This window comes from Rattus norvegicus, chromosome 18 (assembly GCF_021556685.1).
Source record: "Rattus norvegicus strain SHRSP/BbbUtx chromosome 18, alternate assembly SHRSP_T2T, whole genome shotgun sequence".
Taxonomy (NCBI): Eukaryota; Metazoa; Chordata; class Mammalia; order Rodentia; family Muridae; genus Rattus; species Rattus norvegicus.
The window spans coordinates 79,952,501-79,972,500 of record NC_141551.1 but is presented as its reverse complement, the minus strand read 5'-3'; the positions used below and the strand labels follow the sequence as shown (position 1 = coordinate 79,972,500).

Genomic DNA, 20,000 nt, shown 5'->3' with positions numbered 1-20,000 from the left:
CTTCTGCTTTTTCTCTCAAGGACCAGGTTTAAAGGCGTGCACCTGCCTCTAATTCTCCACTTTTTAATATGCTTTTGTTCATGCACATGTGTATCATAGCCTCTGGAGGTCAGAGGACAAGTTATCAAGAATGATGGTATTTCTTTCCTTTCATGTTTCTAAAACTTGGGTTTGGTGCCAAGTGCTTTTAATTGCTAAGCCATTTTGCCAACTCTGAGCTTGTATCTTGATAATGGTATTTATGAAGCACCCTCTGGATACCTGAGCTTCTTTGTTTTCTTCTACCCCCACCAGCAGTGTGGGAAGGTTCTGGTCACTCCATACCCTCATTAACATTTGCTGTGATTAACTTTTGTTTTTTTGTTTTTGGTTTTTTTTTTAAGACAAAGTACTTCATGCAGCTCAGACTGGCCTTGCTCCACTCAAATGGTCTTCATGCTTTGAACTACCTAGGGCTGTGCTTTAGGCTCCAGTGATTTTTAACTGACTTTGTTCATATCTATTCTAGAAGCTGGAAAGCAGCACCTCATTGTGGTCCCGACTGCATTTCTCTAAGGGCTAATGATGTATTATTACTATGTTTTTAAATTTCACATGCTATTTGCCATTTTTGTATTTCCCTTGGAGAAATTTATAACCAGATTCTTTGTTTATTTTGGAATTATTGTAAGAGTTCTTTGAATAGTCTAGGAGCAAATGTTTTATCAGATATATGATTAAATAACCAGTCTTGTTCCGGGGTTCTTGTTACACTTTCTAATTGGTGACCTTTATAGTATTGTGTCCTTGAAGGCTTTAATTTAGAAAAAAGTCTGACTTTTTTCCTTTTATTATTTATTTATTTATTTATTTATTTATTTATTTATTTGATTCTTGTCTTAGATACTATTTTTGGCTTAGATATTATTTTTTGTTTTCTACTTTTAAGTAAGGTTTTATTTTTATTTGTCATTTATGGAAAAAGTAGCTAAATCGTTAAAAGTGTCATAATGTTTGAGACCATAATATATTGGTGACTTTTTATTAACATCAAATAAAATCACATTTGGCAAAAAATTTCAATCATAGTATAAAATAAGTGGAAAATGATATGTGTTAATTTAATTAGCTATCCTAATGAAAAATAAAATCAATAATATTGATTTTAAGGCATTTTATTCAGGATAATTCCCTTCTTCTCCAAAACTTACTCCATTAATTTTGTACCATCGACATTTCCCTTTGCCATTAATCTTCAGACAACACAAAAATGACTGTGAGATAAGAAAGTTGATTGCCACCTGGAAGAGGAAGGCTTTCCATTGACAAAAGCCTTAGGGTGAGTGGAGATGTGTGATGCGAATATGCATGGTGTCACTTGTCCATGAGAACAGTCATGGTGAGGCTTTTGCTTTAGAGGAGGAGGCAGAGCAGACGCTCTGTGCTTGTGAGAGGCCAGAGAGAGGCAGTCCTCTGGGCTGCCATCACTGCTTCTCCTTTCTTCTGCGTCATAGAATGGGAGTTCACCAAAATGAATTCAAAAGAACGACGTCTTTGTTTAAGAAGAAGTCAACTGAAATCTACCGTCTCAGAGAATTGAAACATGGAAACTTCTGGAAGCTGATGGAGAGTGTCCACATCTCCCCAGCAAGATGCTTAGCGTTGCTTTGAGTCAGCAGTGGCCCACAGATTTGATTGTGGCTGCGGCTGCTGCATCTCCTCCTCTTCCTCTTCCTCTTCCTCTTCCTCTTCCTCTTTTGTAGCCCGGCTTGGTGCTGTGTCACCTAGAGTGGGACCTTGATCATAAGGCAAGCATCTTGTCCTGGTTGTTGGGATTACAGGTATGAACCACACACACAGCAAGATTGCCTATAGAATTTTAGCCTTGTAGTCAGGTTCAGTCGAGTATGAAGGATAATTTCATCATGTTTTCCTCCTCAGGTCCAGAGTAAGAGGTTTCTTTATGTTCAGAGCTTTAATACCATGTCTGTTTATTTCACAGGTTGTGAGCCCCAGTTAAATTCGACTCTGACAGAAGAAGCGTCATCAGAGGCTGACTGAGAATGGATTCGGAGAGCAGACATGAAAACGATGAGGACGGAAGTGTTAAGGGAGCAGATCCAAGGAGTGTTCCGTCCTGTGATGGCAGCCGTGGGCCTGTGTCTGACGACAGAGCAAATGCCTCTGAGAATTTTACGAGCAAAAGAATTTTTTCAGAATCATCCAACTCGGACAGCATTGCTATGGAGGAAGACAGAATTGAACGTGCTTCCAAACGACTGAGAACAGAGGCAGTGGAGTCCGAGACAAGAGAGCAGGGTGCCTGTGGGTTGGGCACTGCAGAAGTTAATGTCCATTTGGCTGAAATGGAAAAGGAGGTCTTTCCAGCAAACCACTCAGAAGAAGGCAGAGCGCTTCCCAATGTTTCCCCCTCGTCCTGTGATTTTAGCACGTCCGATACTCTTCCTCTGAAAGTAGATGACGTGAAGAAGCCTGCTCAGGAAATGGTTGCCCTTGATCCTGAAAGACACACCCCTTTTCCTCCAGAAGAAGTGAGCGTTAGCTGTAGCTTTGGAAGTGTAGAGACAGGACTCAGGTGTGGTGTGTGTGGCTGTTCATTTTCCTCTTGCTCTGCTTTGGAAAAGCATGTGGAATGTCATGTGGGACAGGGGAAGGACCGTTCCTGCTGCCACTGTAGCCACAGAGCAGAGAGCAGCTCGTCTCCTCATGTGCATGCCAAACATAGTCAAGGACCACAGAAAGTCTTTTCCTGTGACCTCTGTGGCTTTCACTGTGCTGAAGAAAACCTGTTGGATGCACATTATCTTGGCAAAACACACCTTCGTCGTCAGAACCTTGCTGCTCGTGGAGGATTCGTGCAGATCTTAACAAAACAGTCTTTTCCCAAAAAAGCCTGTGTCGTGGGAACAAAAAATGTTAGAACAAAACCAAGAGCTTCTAAACCAATAGCAAGGAATGGAGATTCAAAAGGAGCAAGGAATTCTGGGAAGAAGTCTAAAGACTGCAGAGCAGCCCCTTCTGAAGGCAGCGCTGGTAGTAGTGAGCTCCTAGTTGAAATGGTGCCATCCAGGAGAATCTCATCAGGGAAAGCAGGTGTAGTTGAGGAAAATGTTAGTTTTGGTGTAGCTCAGAATCCTGAAAATCAGAACAAACAGCTAGGGGGCTTAGTAAGCTCAGACGGTCTTTTAAGTAAATCAGAACCCACTAAAAATGTCCTCCAGACAGCTCATGTCAGTATCAGTACCACCTCAAGGCCGAGATCTGAGCGAAACCTTCTAATGTTGGGTAATAGCTTTCGCAGGCGAAGTGGCGCTTTTACTTTAAAGGGCCAGGCCAAGAAAAGGTTTAATCTTCTAGGAATTAATAAAAGGGGAACAAATGAAACTCAGAGGCTATATGTGAAACACTTGAGAACACAAATGAAAGCAAATGCCCAGCCCGTGCTGGAGCAGATGCAGATGGGCAAAGATGTTCAGAGTCTGTGTGTGACTACCTCAGACAACCCAGAAGTGATGCAGGACAAAACAGCCTCCGGACTGTCAGGCTTCTCACGCCTGGGCTCCCTCGCAGTCAAGCCAGCTGACCACCAGCTCTCTGTGCAGTGTCCCTGTACAGAGTGTGGCCAGATAACTGCAAATAAGACAGACTTGGATATTCATGTTCAAAAGTGCCATGTAAGAGAGGTGCAGTTTCATTGTCAGACTTGTGACTTTTCTAGTCCATCAAGGAGAGACTTGGAGGAACACTTGCACAGCAATCAGCATCAGCAAACGACACCTGTCCTCAGCTGTCAGTGTTGTCCCTTTATTTCCTTGAGTGAAACGAGTCTTAGAGTTCATATGAAGGAAAAGCACGGCATGGGCTTTTTCTGCACCTCTTGTAATCTGTTCTTGTCCGAGAGAGATGTAGAAGAACACAGAGCAACTGAGGCACATAATAGCTTAGTGGTTCAGCCAAAAACCGCTTCATCATTGAGTAGGGATTCTGTTTTACCTTTAAGTACTTTAGAATCCGACAACATGGCTGATTCTAGAGAAGACTCAGGGAAAGCATCTCAGGAAGAACCTGCTGAGTCCAGGGCAAGCCATGGAACTGAGGCAAGGCATTCAAGTAAACCTCAGTTTCAGTGTAAGAAGTGTTTTTATAAAACAAGGTCTTCCACCGTCCTTACGAGACACATAAAGCTTCGGCATGGTCAGGACTATCACTTTCTTTGTAAAGCATGTAATCTTTATTCATTGAGCAAAGAAGGGATGGAGAAGCACATTAAAAGAAGCAAACATCTTGAAAATGCTAAGAAAAACAATATTGGTCTAAGTTTTGAAGAGTGTATTGAAAGAGTATGTATAGGTGCAAATGATAAAAAGGAAGAGTCCAATGTTTCTGGAAGTGGAAGGCCCGAAGGCCATATTGGTGTGCGATTACAGGAGCATTCCCATTGTGAACAGAGTATGCTAACACCTAAGGAACTGCCACAGTCTGGTGTCATCACCAAAGAGGATGAATTAGGCTTAGCCAGTACTCCAAAGAGAGGGAGACCCAAAGGCAGCATTTCTCGGACTTGTTCACATTGTGGACTTTTGGCCTCTAGTATTACAAATTTGACTGTGCATATCAGGCGTAAACACAGTCACCAGTATAGTTATTTGTGCAAAGTATGTAAGTATTACACTGTCACTAAAGGAGACATGGAACGTCATTGTGCCACCAAGAAACATAAAGGACGGGTGGAAATAGAAGCAAATGGGAAACACAGTTCAGATATAATTGTTGGCCCAGAAGGAGGTAATCTTGAAGCGTGTAAGAAGAGCACTCTAGCACTGACTGTTTCTGATGAGCAGGCTAACAAGTCAGCTAAGTCAGACGCATCTACCTTAGACAAGCCAGTAGTCGGTAATGGAGACACAGGCGATGCTGACGCTGGGAGCGCATTGCAGTCTGTAGATGGAGAAGTTAGCAGTCAGCTCGCTGATAAAAAGGGACAGATAGCTCTAGAGACAGAGGACCTTCAACAGCACGATGATGCATGCTCTCAGAGAGATGTTGCAGGCTCAAGTGACAATAAATGTCTACACTGTGAGTTCAGTGCTCACTCTGCTGCTTCGCTAGAGTTGCATGTGAAAAGGAAGCATACCAAAGAATTTGAGTTTTATTGCATGGCCTGTGATTACTATGCGGTGACTCGCAGAGAAATGACTAGACATGCTGCCACAGAGAAGCATAAAATGAAAAGGCAGTCTTACCTCAGCTCTTCTAATGTGGAAGCAGGTTCTTCAGAAATATCCAAGAGCATCACTATACCCGAGGAGGAGCATTCACAGAATTCGGAGGAATTTCAAATAAGTCCACACCAATCATCTGGTACTCTCCAATCTAGACATCCTGCAGATTGTTCTATTTTATATGATAATACTAATTTAGACATGTCTAAAGTACTCTGTGCTCCTGATTCAGTGGCAGTTGTGGCTGAGCAAGAATCTAATTTTAATGAAGATCATTCCTTTTGTGAGACCTTGCACCAGCCCCTCGCTAAGGACAGAAGTATAAAACCCAGGGAGATAGTGTCCCTTAACACTCCCTCTAACCGCAGCTCCCCAGGCTGTCTTCAAAGTGGAAACCTAGCTAGCTCTGCTGTGGACTCTGAGACTGCAAAGAGAAACCACAACCTGTTGGATGATGTTGGTGACACAAGCGCACACTGTGAAGATGAGGGAGGCAGCTTGGATGGTAGTGAAGAAAAAGTTCTTGACAAGTCCCCCTGCCCTGGAGATCTAGATGGGGGCCATTCAGCTGAATCCATTTCCCCTGTGGTGGTGAAAATACCAAGAGAACAGCTGGACCTGGATGGTGGTGGCCAGAGCAAAGTTGGGTGCGAACAGACTTCAGAAGATTTAAAAGATGTGCAAGCAAACTCTAATCTTGAGAGTAAGGAAATTCTGATGAACTCACAACATGAACCTGAAGTCATTTTGGAAGAGGATGCCCCAGCCTCTATTGGCACAGCTGAAAATAATGATGCTTATGAAACTATCATAAGTATTGACGACAAAGGGCAAACTATGTACAGTTTTGGCAGGTTTGATTCTTCCATAATTAGAATAAAAACTGAAGATGGTGAATTGGTAGAACAGCCAGAGGAGGGTCTGATGGTGACAGGGGGTAAAGTTAGTGAGTTGCCCCTGAAAGACTGTGCTCAGGGATTGAAGAAGAAGAAAGTTGAAGGCAGTTCTTTTGGTGAGTCCACACGAATCCGATGTGATGATTGTGGCTTCTTAGCAGATGGACTGAGTGGCCTGAATGTTCATATAGCCATGAAGCATCCCACAAAGGAGAAGCACTTTCATTGTTTATTATGTGGAAAATCATTCTACACGGAGAGCAACCTTCACCAGCATTTGGCTAGTGCTGGTCATATGAGAAATGAACAGGCCAGTGTAGAAGAGCTTCCAGAGGGTGGGGCCACCTTCAAATGTGTCAAGTGTACAGAGCCCTTTGATTCCGAACAGAACTTATTTCTGCATATTAAAGGGCAGCATGAGGAATTGCTACGGGAGGTAAATAAGTACATAGTGGAAGACACGGAGCAGATCAATCGGGAGAGAGAGGAAAACCAGGGGAATGTCTGCAAGTATTGTGGGAAGATGTGTCGGAGTAGCAATTCCATGGCCTTTCTGGCCCACATTCGGACTCATACAGGTAGGTAATCCTTGCAGCGAGCCTCTGTTTTCCAATGAAGTGCAAAAGAATAATGAGGTGTGCACTTGGGGTCCAACCAAAGTGTGAGCTCTACTTGATTCGCTTGTGGGCTTCCACCTGATTCACAACGTTTGTTTGTGTGGTACTCCACTTGTATCTGAGAGGTGTTGACACTTCCGGAGGTAATTCAGCTGTAACGATCCTAAAGGCAGATTAGTAGACACATTTCTTCTGTCAAAAAGCATCATCTCACACCTTTGTAAAACTCCCATGTTTTATGGCTTTTCATTTGTTTTGTCTTAATTATTTGGCTTTCCAAAGTGTATATGTAATGACACTTTGTGGTTTTGGAGAGCATATTAAGGAAATTTTAGCCTTTAATAAAGTTCTTTTATTTTGAGACATGCCTGAAATTTTTTACGTGTTTTGCTTGCCATGTATGTCTGTGTACCACATGCATGCAGTGCCCATGGAAACCAGAAGAGGGCATTGGATTCCCTGGGAATCTAACCCAGGTTCTGTGGAAGAGAAACCAGGGTTTTAAACTGCCGAGCCATCTCTCCTGCCCCTTAGTAAAATTCTTAAGATATTAGTAATTTAAACATTTATTAACAGGAGTTTATATCCACAAGTGTGACTCCCAGCAGTAAGATTCTACTTTCAAGATCAGGATTTGTGAACATGGTTTCTTTAGTGTGTGTTGGAATTTGTGAACATGGTTTCTTTAGTGTGTGTTGGAATTTGTGAACATGGTTTCTTTAGTGTGTGTTGGAATTTGTGAACATGGTTTCTTTAGTGTGTGTTGGAATTTGTGAACATGGTTTCTTTAGTGTGTGTTGGAATTTGTGAACATGGTTTCTTTAGTGTGTGTTGGAATTTGTGAACATGGTTTCTTTAGTGTGTGTTGGAATTTGATTTTCATTGAGGAAGCACCTGATTTAGGTCTATACTCGGATGCATTGAATATTCCATGTTAACATTTAGTTTGGGAATAAATGTTTAAAAATATATATATTTGGTGAAAAATGCATAAGCTACTGTTCTAAATTTATGTAAAAATTCAGTGCAGTGTTTCTATAAACCTGCCACACATTCTTTATTTTAAATAGACAGCTTTTCTAAATCATCGTGCTCCGCTTACACAAGCTCTGTCTGCATGGTTGAATTATGAGTGGATTTGAATAATAAATTCACATTTCAAAGAACATATTTTCATTAAAATTGTAAGGTTTATTTTACTGTACTTTTAAATAATGGCATATTATTAAATATATACTTTAAATTCCCACGGCTTTTGAAACTGGTTAAACTGGTTACAAGGAGAAAGAGATAGAGCATTATCAGTAATTGAGGATGATAAAGAGAGATTCAAATTTTTCCTTGACAAAAGTAGCAGGAGAGGGCACATAGGATTAGTTGAGGTAAATGTAAGCATTTTAGTCTTTGTGTGACACTAGCACATGCTGTGGAACCGTCTCCAGAGTACATTCTGGTGCCTATGTCTTTGCATGGTCAGTGCCTCTGTCGCTGCTTCTCACACTGTGAAATGACAGGATCTTAGGTACCAGGCTGTTCTTATGCATAGAAAATATGTGTTTTCTTAGCATCTCCTCTTAAGTCAGATAAAGCTGAATAAAACTAAGAGGAAGATGCTAATGGAGCTCTTTTTAGAATTCTTTATGCAACTGTCTGGTCAAGACATGTTGCTTATAATTGATGTGTCCATTACTTGAATTCTCTTGTAATTATAGTCAATAAGTCTTGTAAATGTGTTAAAGCTCACTAAAAGCATACAAATTCAAGAATAGAGTAAGGCTAATAATTTAAAATAATCAATGTAGGCATTTCAGCACTTAATTTCCCTTGTGTGTTGATAGCTGATCATTCTTAATCCATTAAGATTTATTTAGTCGTTTACAATGCAAAATAGGTTTGCACTGGTCACTTGTGCCATTTGAAAATGTCTACCAGGTTAAGTGCAGAATGTAGTCCATTAGTCTTCCTTGACTATATGTATTAATTGCATTTAAAATCAAGTTAATGTGGATGTGAAAGTGAGGTAACTATCAATATGTGACAGAGTAACCGTACTTATCTAAGTTACATCATTGATTGTAACAGTTAGGAAAAGGTAGCATGCTTTTTGCCTTAGTGTCTTGTGTTGCTCTTATCAGCAAGTATAGTTTTGCATGCTCGAAAGCACTGCAGAGCATAGTCTTCCTGAGTGTGGAGTGGCAGCCTCACCATGTCACTCGTGGGGGAAGGTGGTCTCCAGATTTAATTTCATGCTGTTTTGTCCCCCCACCCCTAGCCCTGGGATATCTTAAAGTGGACAACTCTCTGGTGCTTTGCTTTTATCTATAAAAGAGCGAGTAACACAGGGCTGGTAGTCCTGCTTAGCTGGAAATGATTCCCTTTCCCAATCTGTTTTCAAATTTGGAATTTGATATATGTTTTCTGTAGCCTGACCTTATTTTTGTTGGTGTGATACAAGCAGCAGTCTTAAGAAATGAGTTTTGGGGTTGGGGATTTAGCTCAGTGGTAGAGCACTTGCCTAGCAAGCTCAAGGCCCTGGGTTCGGCCCCCAGCTCTGAAAAAAAAGAAATAAGTTTTGATTATCAAGAACTGTAGGCAGAAAGCATATCACTTCCTGTGCATTTGTGCTATGAGCGCTCAGCTTGACTCTCCGTAACATTCCCTCTTGTAGCACACGAGTCATGGAGCAGGGTGTTAGTTCGTGTGCAGGATTCTGCATTTTATATCACAGCACATGGGAAATATACTTAAGCCTCAAGATATCAGGACGCCATTCTGTTTGCTTTCTTAGTATTTTGGTCCCTCATCCCTTTGGAAAGTGTTTATATGTGGGCACATGTGGTGGTGTATGTAACGTCACTGAAAACTGCTAGTGCTGGGTGCCTGTGACTCGGTATGTGATGGTTTAGAAATTACATAGATCACCAAGTTAGTTTGCAGACTGAGCACCGTGGACAGGGACTGACCTCATTCACCTCTTACTCTGCACAGACTTTCCTCGAAGTTGGTGTTCAGTGTAATTGTTGGATGGGTGTGAATGACTGAGTGAAAGAATGAGTGAGTGAGATGTTCAAATGCCTAGGAAGAACCGGTTTACACGACAGTCAGCAAGCATTCATGATTTTCATGATCTGCATGGTCTACATGGTCTCTACCAACTCCATGCTCCATGATTTCCATGATCAACAGGCATGTGCATTCCTTTTCCCTCTGAGATCCGCAGGCTTCTGTCCTTCCTTGAATGCCACATGCGCGTACCTGGCAGGAATAATGCAGCAGAGGTGACCTTTAGGTCTGAGTGTAGATACTGAGGTTTCAAGTCCTTGGATTTATTTAGTAAATCATCAGGCACCAGAAAGTTAAGGGCACCTTAGTGTTTTCTCCTTTGTATAAAATCTTATAGTCCAAATTAAAATTAAAAAAAAAATCTTCTGAGGGTAATGGTGCTCCAAGGAATAGAATTACTTAAGGTAATCCTAGCTAGATGTTTTTGATACTAAAATACACCTGAAAGAAAGGCAGATTTAGGAGTATGTGATTTTATAGATTTCATTTTATAATGTGTATCATATGACAAGTGTAAGGACAAAATATTATCTTTAAGGAGGTAAAAGGAAAGACTGCCTTTTCCCACATTGAGGCCTAGCTCAGCTGGTCTTCGAATGCTGATGGCTTAGGAAGGACACTTGAGGACAGTTGGGATCATGAATGTCAGCTGTGAGCTCTCCGTGCAGCAGCTTACAGAATTCCTGATTCGTGTGGGGTCCATGCACTGTACAGTGAGCCCTGAGACTTAAGGAAGGACCTTCTTAGAGCTGTGCCCAGTAAATTAAAAGCACAGGCCTTTCCGTGCCACTCATTGTGGCATTAGTGCCACCTGAGCAGCCCTAGTCAGACTTTGGGAGCTGTCAGAGCCACCAGGTGTTTATATCTGTATCTCCAAGTCGTCATGGGGATAAATGTTGGGGGAGTTTTATCCTTTTTTTTTTTTTTTTTTTAGGTATCAATACTATCGTTTATTAATAATTTCCAAGTTGTCCTTGAAAAAGCACTAGAAGTAAAACCACAGGCAGATTGATTCTTACTTCTCCAGAATTCCATTATGGAATTCTGTCTCTTATATGTTTCAAAGTGCTGATAGGCTTAACTTTATCTGGATCATTTAAATACATTATTAAAAAATAGTTTTCAAAATGGTTGCTAGAATGTAATTGTTGCAAGTTAGAACCCCGCCCTGCTTTTGATATTCAAACGTGTGAGTCTTACTAGATAGAGCCACTCAGGTGTTGGACATGTTTTACACCCATTTTAACCATAGAATTGAAGCACCATGAAACCTGCTTCATGGTCACTGGACAGGGCAGTACTCAGCCATGCCTGCTTTGAGTGCTGTTCACCTCTTTTAAATTTATGTTGGAAGGCTAAAATTAAATGCATCACATTTTTGATCACCTTTGAGAACTAAATTCAAATTTAAGAGAGTAATTTATTTTTTTCTTGCGTGCTTTAGTTTCAAGCATCCCCTGCGCCCCCCAAACAAAAAAATAAAAATCCACAAAGGTTCACAGATCAAAGATTGAAACTTTATTTTAATCTGTACTCTGTAACTTTTGAAATTCACATGTTTCATACTCTTACCATATTGGAGGAGTTAATTCCCAAATTACATACTAGTCATGATACAGAAACATTGTAATGATTTTAAGTTGTGGTCCTTATTTTTTTTTGATTTCTTTTCAAGATGTGGCAGTACTTAGAAAGTTGGAAGACAGCCTGTGCATGTTTTTAAGAGATTGTTATTTCTTATTGATGTGGGGCTGATTAATAAATTCTGCCTTTCCCAGCACTCACAGCGGCACTAGCACTCTTAAACTCTTTACTTTTTTTTGGAGTGTAGTTTGATCTTACTCCTTTCTAGTTAATTAATTAAAACATGTTGTTGTTGTTACTGATCCTCTTGTGTTGAAGTATTTGTTAGTGAACTCAGTAACCAAGATGTTGACCCTTGTGGTTTGTGAAGTCACTGCAGACTGGGACATGATGGCAAGAGCAAGGCAGTTATGTGTGTGCATTCGTGTCTGTGAAGATGTAGTGACGTTTAATAGAGCGACTCATTGAAGTCATGGTCAGATGTTTGCACTACTGTTTTTGTGCAAATGAACTCAAAGCCGGAGAAATCTGAGGAAAGTGGATGGTCACTGAGAAATAAAGGCCAGCAATACACTTTGTACCTACTAGTGACTTTGTTTATATTTGTGTTTTTAAAATGTTTCTCATTATTACATAGAATACTTCAAGAAATATTTTTGTGAGTTGTATGAAAAATATTTCACATTAGCTCATTTAATGTCCAGTGGCATTCAACTTTTGGCTTTGAATCTTAGAGATGTAATTGAGAATTGGGAAGACTCACTAAAACATTAAGACTCTAGGTGAGATAAGCATGGCATCAAGAGGTTAACAAATGAATGCATGTATTCCATTTTGGGGACAGCAATTCTCAACTAGATTGAAGGTAGTATTACTTAAGATTTAGCTTGCTCTCCGCAGTTAAAAAAATCTTAACAGTAATGTGTGATTCAAGTCCAAATCTTACTTTATGTTAAATTTACTCAGGGTCAAAACCATTCAAGTGCAAGATATGCCATTTTGCAACAGCTCAGCTTGGAGATGCCAGAAACCATGTGAAAAGGCACCTTGGGATGAGGGAGTACAAGTGTCACGTCTGTGGGTGAGTAAATACAGCCCCTCTGCTGTGTGAGCCAGCAGCCGTGTGCGGGATAGCTATTGTTTGAGAACTCAAAACCGATATGAGTAAGAGTGGCGAAAATTATGCGTGCGTATCCTCCTTTCCATTGTTATGGTAAATTCCTTAAATACAGTTATGACATTCTTCTCCCACTTCTAATCCTGTGCTGAAGATGAGCAATTTTATGGGCTACAAGGTCAATTTGAACCTGTAATCTGTAAATTGACTAAATTATAGGATGTTCATTCACATTGCCAGAGAGAACTATAAATTCCATTTAAAGACAAAAATTCCCCCAGATAATATAGCTTTGGAGTGCATATGTATGTTTTTTCCTTCTGCTATACTGCCTTAATTTTAATTATATTAATGGTTCTTTGGATCCATTGGACATATTCTACAAGGAAAAACAAAAGATTTAATTTCAGATGCCTGGTTACTGATCATTTGAGGGGTGATGTGGTAAAGCAGTGTGTAATATATTTTTGTGTCATGTGATTTCAAAACTAGTTTCCTTTTTTAGTTCATGATTCTTTGTAGAGTCATTCACAGTGTTTAATTGTCATTCAGATATGTTACATTTAATAGAAAGCACTGAGGTACCTTAATCTAAAACTAATTAATTTAACAGAAATGTTTAAAAGGTTTTAAAATGCTGTGACATATATGGTGTATCACAGGACATTCAGAGGTGGATTTTAATACTCTCCTTCTTATTAACATATATCTTAATGTTATTATGCTAGAGAAATTAACTAATAAGTACATCATATAAAATACTTTATGTGAAACTCAGGAAATCTGCACTTCATGGTCCAATTAAATTATGCAGCATGCACTGTTATGCTTCTGTAGAGGCCTTCAGGTTCCCACAAACTTGTAAATAGTCTCCAAGTCAGGAACAGTTCTGCCTTTTATTGCACAGTACATTTTCCCGGAATACAGTTTCATTTTTTGACCCTTAAGACATTTTTATAAATAACTTTGCAAGCAGTTTTATCAGCCATGGTCTGTGATTTATTCATTGGCCAAATTGACGGTTTCGTGACTTGCAGTAAAGTGACTGAGGATGGACCTTTGCCCTGGAGCCACTCCTGATCAGTCGGAGAGTGAGTTTTGTTACTACTGAGTTACCTGCTGGGGTCAAGTCCCAAACGGTCCATTTTAATTTTCTATAGGTCTAGTAGTTTTAAAAGATATCTCACTTGCTGCTGTTGTTCTGTGAGTTATAGGAGGTGACCATGACTGCAGGGAAAATGTGCCATTAGGAAGCAGGACGCAGTTTCTTCCCATTTGTGAAAATAAGTAAAATTTTTTATTTTGCACATTAGGTTAGTTGAAGCTTAATTTTTATCCACTTTTTAATGTAGGGAAATAATATTGGAAAGAGAAAAAGAATCTTTTCCAGAGAATCATATTTTATATGCATAGTATCAGAAACAGTTTATAATTAATTGACTTTAAATGTATAATTTGAACAACATACCTTTTCTTAGCGGATTGCTTACCACACACAGATGAAATGCACTAGTAGCTCATATATTTGATCACCAGGATGTAGAGTGTAAGTAAATACGAGTATATTGAATCTTATGTTTGCGACACTGTAGCAGTCATCTTATGTTGCTTCATTGTAGTGTGTGTCTGTGTCTGTGTGTGTCTGTGTGTGAAGGGCATGTGGATAAAACATAATGAATTTTAGTATTTGACTTTTAGATGTGGTTAGGCTTTAAATTACACATCCTGTACAATTTTAATTCTCTTTCTTTCTAAAAATAAGTCCAGTCTAAAGTCACACATATAATGTAGTAGGGTCTAGAGCCTTACAGTAAAGCCAGAGGCTCTGAAAGGTCAGAGAGCTGAGGGGGATTGATCAGTAAGGTTGAATAGAGCAGTAATGAACCAGACAATTTGATTTGCATGATGTGGTGTCTTTGGTTGTGTATGTTTTGTGTGTTAGGTGCAGGAGAGTAACATAAAAGTTAAAATGGAAAACAAACAGAAAGTCGGGACTGGTTCTTACTCCGACACTGAGAGCATTAGTACACTGACATTGCTGACAGTGTCACTTCATTACCACTGATGGCTACATAGTCTCACACATGCTCAGTGGACCCATTAGTTCCCGAACACAAGCAGGCCAGGCTGCATTTCTTCACTAGCTCTAATTGCTGTAAATTTTACCTTTTACAGAATCATGCTTTAAAAGGTGAAGTGATGGTTCAGGAACGTTAGTGCTATGATTTCGTCACAAACAGAAGGTCCTGTACTGCTTTCTTTTCTCCAGTAGTTAATATCTTAGTCTCAGGCTTCTGAAATTTTATTAATGACCTCTTCCTTATTTAGTTATAAGTAGTTATTTCTCAAATAGGCCTGGTTGAATAATGCACAAAACAATGAGGTAGGAACATTTTTTTAATTAACTGTTATAAAACTGAACTTCTTTTTGCAGTACCCTCATAGTTTTCTTATGGTGAAATTTAAGAAAATGATATATTCTATTGAATAACTTCAATAGTGTAGCAGGTTGCTTGTAATTATTTGGCTGCTTTTTCTTGGCTTTCTGTAGGAAGATTGTAGGTCCATGTGAACTATGTGTCTTAGAGTTTACAGTAAGATGTCATTGTGTAATTCTGAATTGTTAACTTCCCACATAAAAATCATCTTTGAAATTGTTGCATCTGGACTTACGTTGCTTTTAGCTTTTTGAATCTTTAAGATCAATAATTTGAAGGTGGTCTCTTCCTTATCCTCTACTGGCAGATGTTGGCCATGGTAGAGCAGGGTTTAAATTACCTTGACAGAGAATGAGTTGAAAGCTTAGTTCCCATTGTCTGGCTCTATTTAGGATTAGTGCTGTGTGTGGGCAAGGTTTATCTTTTTATATCGTGCACACATTGCTGCACATTTTGTATTTTAGGGAGCAGATCATGAATATAAAGTCAATGAAGTTTTTGTTACTCTGAGATCCAGAAGAGCAGATTTTTGTTTGTTGACTTGTATAGCTGCTTTGGAAATAATAATAATAAATAATAATAATAGTTATTATTATTATTTAAAAATGTTTATTTTATTTTATGCATATGAGTGTAGGCAGAGCGTTCTTGGCTCCTGGTGCCTGTGAGGTTAGACGATGCTTCAGATCTTCTGGAATCGGAGTTAAGGATGATTGTAAATTATCATGTGGGAGATGGGAATTCAAACCTGGTTCTCTGTAAAGAAAGCAGCATGTATTCTTAACCTCAAGGCCATTTTAAAAATTATTTTTTATTTTATGTGTATGTGTGTGTCTGCCTGTGCGTATGTGGATGTTGTGCATGCCCGTTGCCTGTGGAGGCCAGAGGGGGTGTCGACACCCAGTAGCTGGAGTTGTAGATGCTTATGAGCCTCCATGTGGGTGCTGGGGATCAAACCCAGGGCCTTTGCAAGAGTAGCCAGTGCTCTTAAGCCCTGAACCACATCTCTGGTTCTAGGAGATCTTCTGAATAGTATTTTCCTTACATCTAAGTATGATTAGGAGAAGAATTTTACAGAGTGCAGGGATATTTGTATCCAGGTTCTTGATGTGTAGTTGACATATGAAGGTCTGCTGCCAGTTTGCTCCTAGTGCTCCTAGTGGGGGCGGTGTGATAGTGCTCCTAGTGGGGGCGGTGTGATAGTGCTCCTAGTGGGGGCGGTGTGATAGTGCTCCTAGTGGGGGTGGTGTGATAGTGCTCCTAGTGGGGGCGGTGTGATAGTGCTCCTAGTGGGGGTGGTGTGATAGTGCTCCTAGTGGGGGCGGTGTGATAGTGCTCCTAGTGGGGGTGGTGTGATAGTGCTCCTAGTGGGGGCAAAGTAAACATCGCCGTGCAAAAGCTGAGTTTTAGTTACCAAAGTTTTGGCTTTAAAATAGTCCAGACACATCTTTTTCATCGATGTCACGATCCTCTCTGTCTTTACTTATTTAGTTGTGAAGAATGTGAAAGCTCTCAACCCTCAAAAGTCATTCTACATGTTTTGCTAGTTTTTTAAAAAAAATTCTGGATGTTGGGATTTGGGACGCAGCTTAGTGGTAGAACTCTGTCTAACACGTACGAGGCCCCAGACAGTTCTCAGCCTGCACACCACACTTGTTCATAAGCCCTTGTGCATTGTGTCCTAAATGCTAGTATTGTTCACCGTTCGGTGTAAGTCTTACATTTGTTTCATTTGCTGCCTTTGATGGCTTTTATTCTTCAGTTGGAGTTGCTCTCCCTGTTCATGGATGGGAGAGTGAGTTATAAGTGATGTAGTGACACCTCCTGCAGCCGGCCCTCCTGGCTCCTAATTACCCCTCTCCTTCCGTTCATTATCTTTCTGCTCTGTGCTGTCTGCGTCTGTTGTATTACTGTGGTTTTATTCATTGCTTCTCATCTAGGTTGTCTTCTGTAGCACACAGTAGCACAACATCTACTTCCATTAGCCACGTGGATTTCATTCTTGTTAAGATTTACCTTCTGATAAAAGACTGCTTATCCAGTCTTACTCTCCTATTCTGCTATTCAACCCCTGCCTCATTTCCTTGTTTTATTCTCCCTGTGGGTAAGTGTTACTGTAAATGATGTTAACCCCTCCCCCTTCCCTCTATGCCATCCCCCTCTGTTCTTCATCTGCTGATAATTTATTGTACTCACATGTAGTTGGCCGTGTGTATGTAGTAGGGAAAAGAAAGTGCCTAAAACTGGTGCTGGGGTAAAATTGATCAAGATAGGTTATTGTTATATTGCAATACTAATTATCTTAGAACAATTGTAGAAAGCTTACAGTAGACCCAAGAAATGATGCCTAAGTTTTCTGTGTCATTTTTCAGTAGCATAAACCCAGTACATGTGAATTAGGGACCATGTTACTTACTGGTAGATTTTCTGTGTTGAATCTTGATTGATAGATATGGAGTTAGTTAAATAGTTGAATAGGATTTACCTAATCAAGAGAGAGTAAGAACATTTTCCAAATATTTCACTCAGCTTATGAGAAGATTCCACAAAAAATTTAAATTGTACATCAGTATGCTTAGGAAATGTTTATTGCTAGTTGATTTAGGAAACCTTAAATAGAAAGTTACTAATGCAGTTAACCGTGTGTGTGTGTGTGTGTGTGTGTGTGTGTGTGATTACCTAGTTTTTGTGCATTAGAGGGATCTCTATGTAGATGATTATAATGTCACTTTCTGACCTTTGCAGCTTGAATAATTGTAAATCATTGCTTCATAACGTGTCAGAGAATGTCTGTACTAGGCAATTAAATGGCAGAATATAATAGACCAAATTATTGCCTGTCATGTTTTCAACAACACAGTTAGTATTTGAGTTACACTTAATCATTACGTGCATTAGCAACTTCATTGGAATCCAGCTTCAGGCTGAGCATGAAATACATTACATTATTTAAACCTCTAATGGTACAAGTCATTTATTTGTGTTGAAGTGTACAACATGCAGAGTTTCATAAAGCAAGGAACACTTGAGAGCTTAATTTATCCAAATCAAAGTCTAAATGCAGATAAACACAAGTGGCAAAAATTAGTAATTTTTATAGGCTGGAAATATTTAAAAATACATGGTTGTGGGTAATTGTAGGCAGCAGGAATAAGTTAAAATCACTATTTTTAGTCTGCTCAAGAGCTAAAGCTGTGTGTACCTAAATCATTAAAAGTCACAGAATCGCATTCGAGCTGAACAATTAATCACACCCATCATATCTACAGATGTATCCAAATAAAATAAGTATTTGCTTCAGCTGGTTGTTCTGGTTAGAAACAGACAGAGAAGTTGGTTTTGTGCTGTCTCGGAGTGTTTCTTCTCTAGCAGTGTAAACTGTGGCACCTCTCATTTTTGTACAGAAGATTTAATCAACAGTAGCACATTCATTACAAAGAGGCATTGTTGTTTTCTACACAACATTTTATTGCTTTTAGTTTCACTGTGCTTTTGTTTCTATTTTGAAATTTAAAAATGCTGGGCAACAAATACTCTGTCTTTTCTATCACTTAACATGAAATGAATCATTTACCTTTCTGGTGGTAAAATCCTTTAAATACCTTTCAAATTATCAGTATTTTCCACATTGTTTTATAATGCAACTTACTCTATGGTTTGCAAACCTAAGCAGTATTTTAATTATAATACTGAAATAGCAAACATTGTCCTTGTTTTCCACTGAAATGTTTGGCTCTTCAGGAGAGGCTTGGGGTAAGACACTGATGTAGAAAGAGGAAGAAGGTTCCTCCTAGTGTCTCCTCACAGCGGTGGGGAGCTTCACAGCCACCAATACACCTTTCCTTCTGCACGGCCACATGGTCCTTGTTTTTCCCATGGTAGGTAGGTTCATGGACTTATTCCAAGGACACCAAGTGTGGTTAACCTATATAACGAAATAGAGATAAAAATAAGCCTTTTTCCATGTTGGTTGTAGTTGAAAATATCGGCTCTGTTCCTCCCTTGTGGAATAGTCCTGCCCACTGTCCTGATTCTCTATTTAATCTCCTGGGGATTAAAATTCACACTGGGGTCAAGGTGTTTAAGTGCCCTATTATCACAGCAGCCCTAGGAGCAGCCGCTTTCTTGCTTTTGTCACCTGTTCTGTGACTGCTTTTCCTTAAATCCACTTCCCCTTGTTGATCTCTTCTCTGTTTCCTAAAATCTTTTCTCTGCTAGTTTCCCGATGTGCCAGGAACTGCTTGAACACAGGTGTTGGAAATGTTAGTAGAAGGGACACTTTGCTATCAACTGATTCTCCAATTTTCTCTCCTGTGGTAGATTCCTCTGAGTTTCTTTGTGCAAGCATGGTGGCAGACTTGTGTCTTGGCCTTGTGCTCACAAGCTCTTGGGAGGGAAGACCTGAGAAGAGAACAGATTATGGTGTAAAAGCCACTCCACAGGGAACCAGGCTGAAGGGGACCTCCAACTGTTGAGGAATATAAAAGTCTCCCTACAGACCCCGCTGTGGAAAAGTTGAGTCTTAAAGTTAGTTGAGGAGTTTTCCTAAGTTTTTAACAGAGTTACCTAGGAGTGTAAGAGCAAAGGTAGAGATGAATTGAATAGCTCGGCTTGGTAAGAGTTCTGTAGAAGCCCTCTTGTGTGTGCCCGTGCGGAGGACATACTGCAGAGCTGTGCTTGGACACTAGCATTTGCCAGTGCTTGGTGGGGTTTAGCGCGAAGACAGCGTCTTCCTCAAATAGGGAAAACTCAGTTCCAGATCTAGCCAGGTCTTCTTGGCTAACTCAGCGTTTGCTTCTGCAGTAGGTAGTACTGGATATGCTTGTCGGGCAGAGGAAAAGGGCTACTTGTTCCGGCAGGGGGTGTGCCATATATATGCCAATGAGAGCTGGCTGTGTTCAGGAAGGGAAACTAAGTCGACACTGACTGAGGTGTGATAAAAAGCCAGGTGGACAGTTGCAGGGGTGGGCATTTCTCAGAGATGTTCCCTGCTCTTATGTGGAGAGTTAGCTCTTTTCTCTGCCTGCCTACCAGTCCACCCCCTCCCCCACCCCTCCTTTCTT

General features: G+C 40.1%; 1 protein-coding gene across 2 annotated transcripts in view; it reads left to right on the top strand.

The window, feature by feature from the left end:
• Zfp407 (zinc finger protein 407) overlaps positions 1-20,000 on the top strand; it is a 395,146-nt gene that overhangs the window by 20,782 nt on the left and 354,364 nt on the right. The window contains exons 1-3 of one of the 2 annotated variants that reach the window (XM_087592705.1): positions 1,044-1,318; positions 1,982-6,696; positions 12,349-12,463. In XM_087592705.1, the coding sequence (XP_087448831.1) occupies positions 2,043-6,696; positions 12,349-12,463 (4,769 nt within the window). In that variant the 5' untranslated portion in view covers positions 1,044-1,318; positions 1,982-2,042. 2 annotated transcript variants of the gene reach the window in all.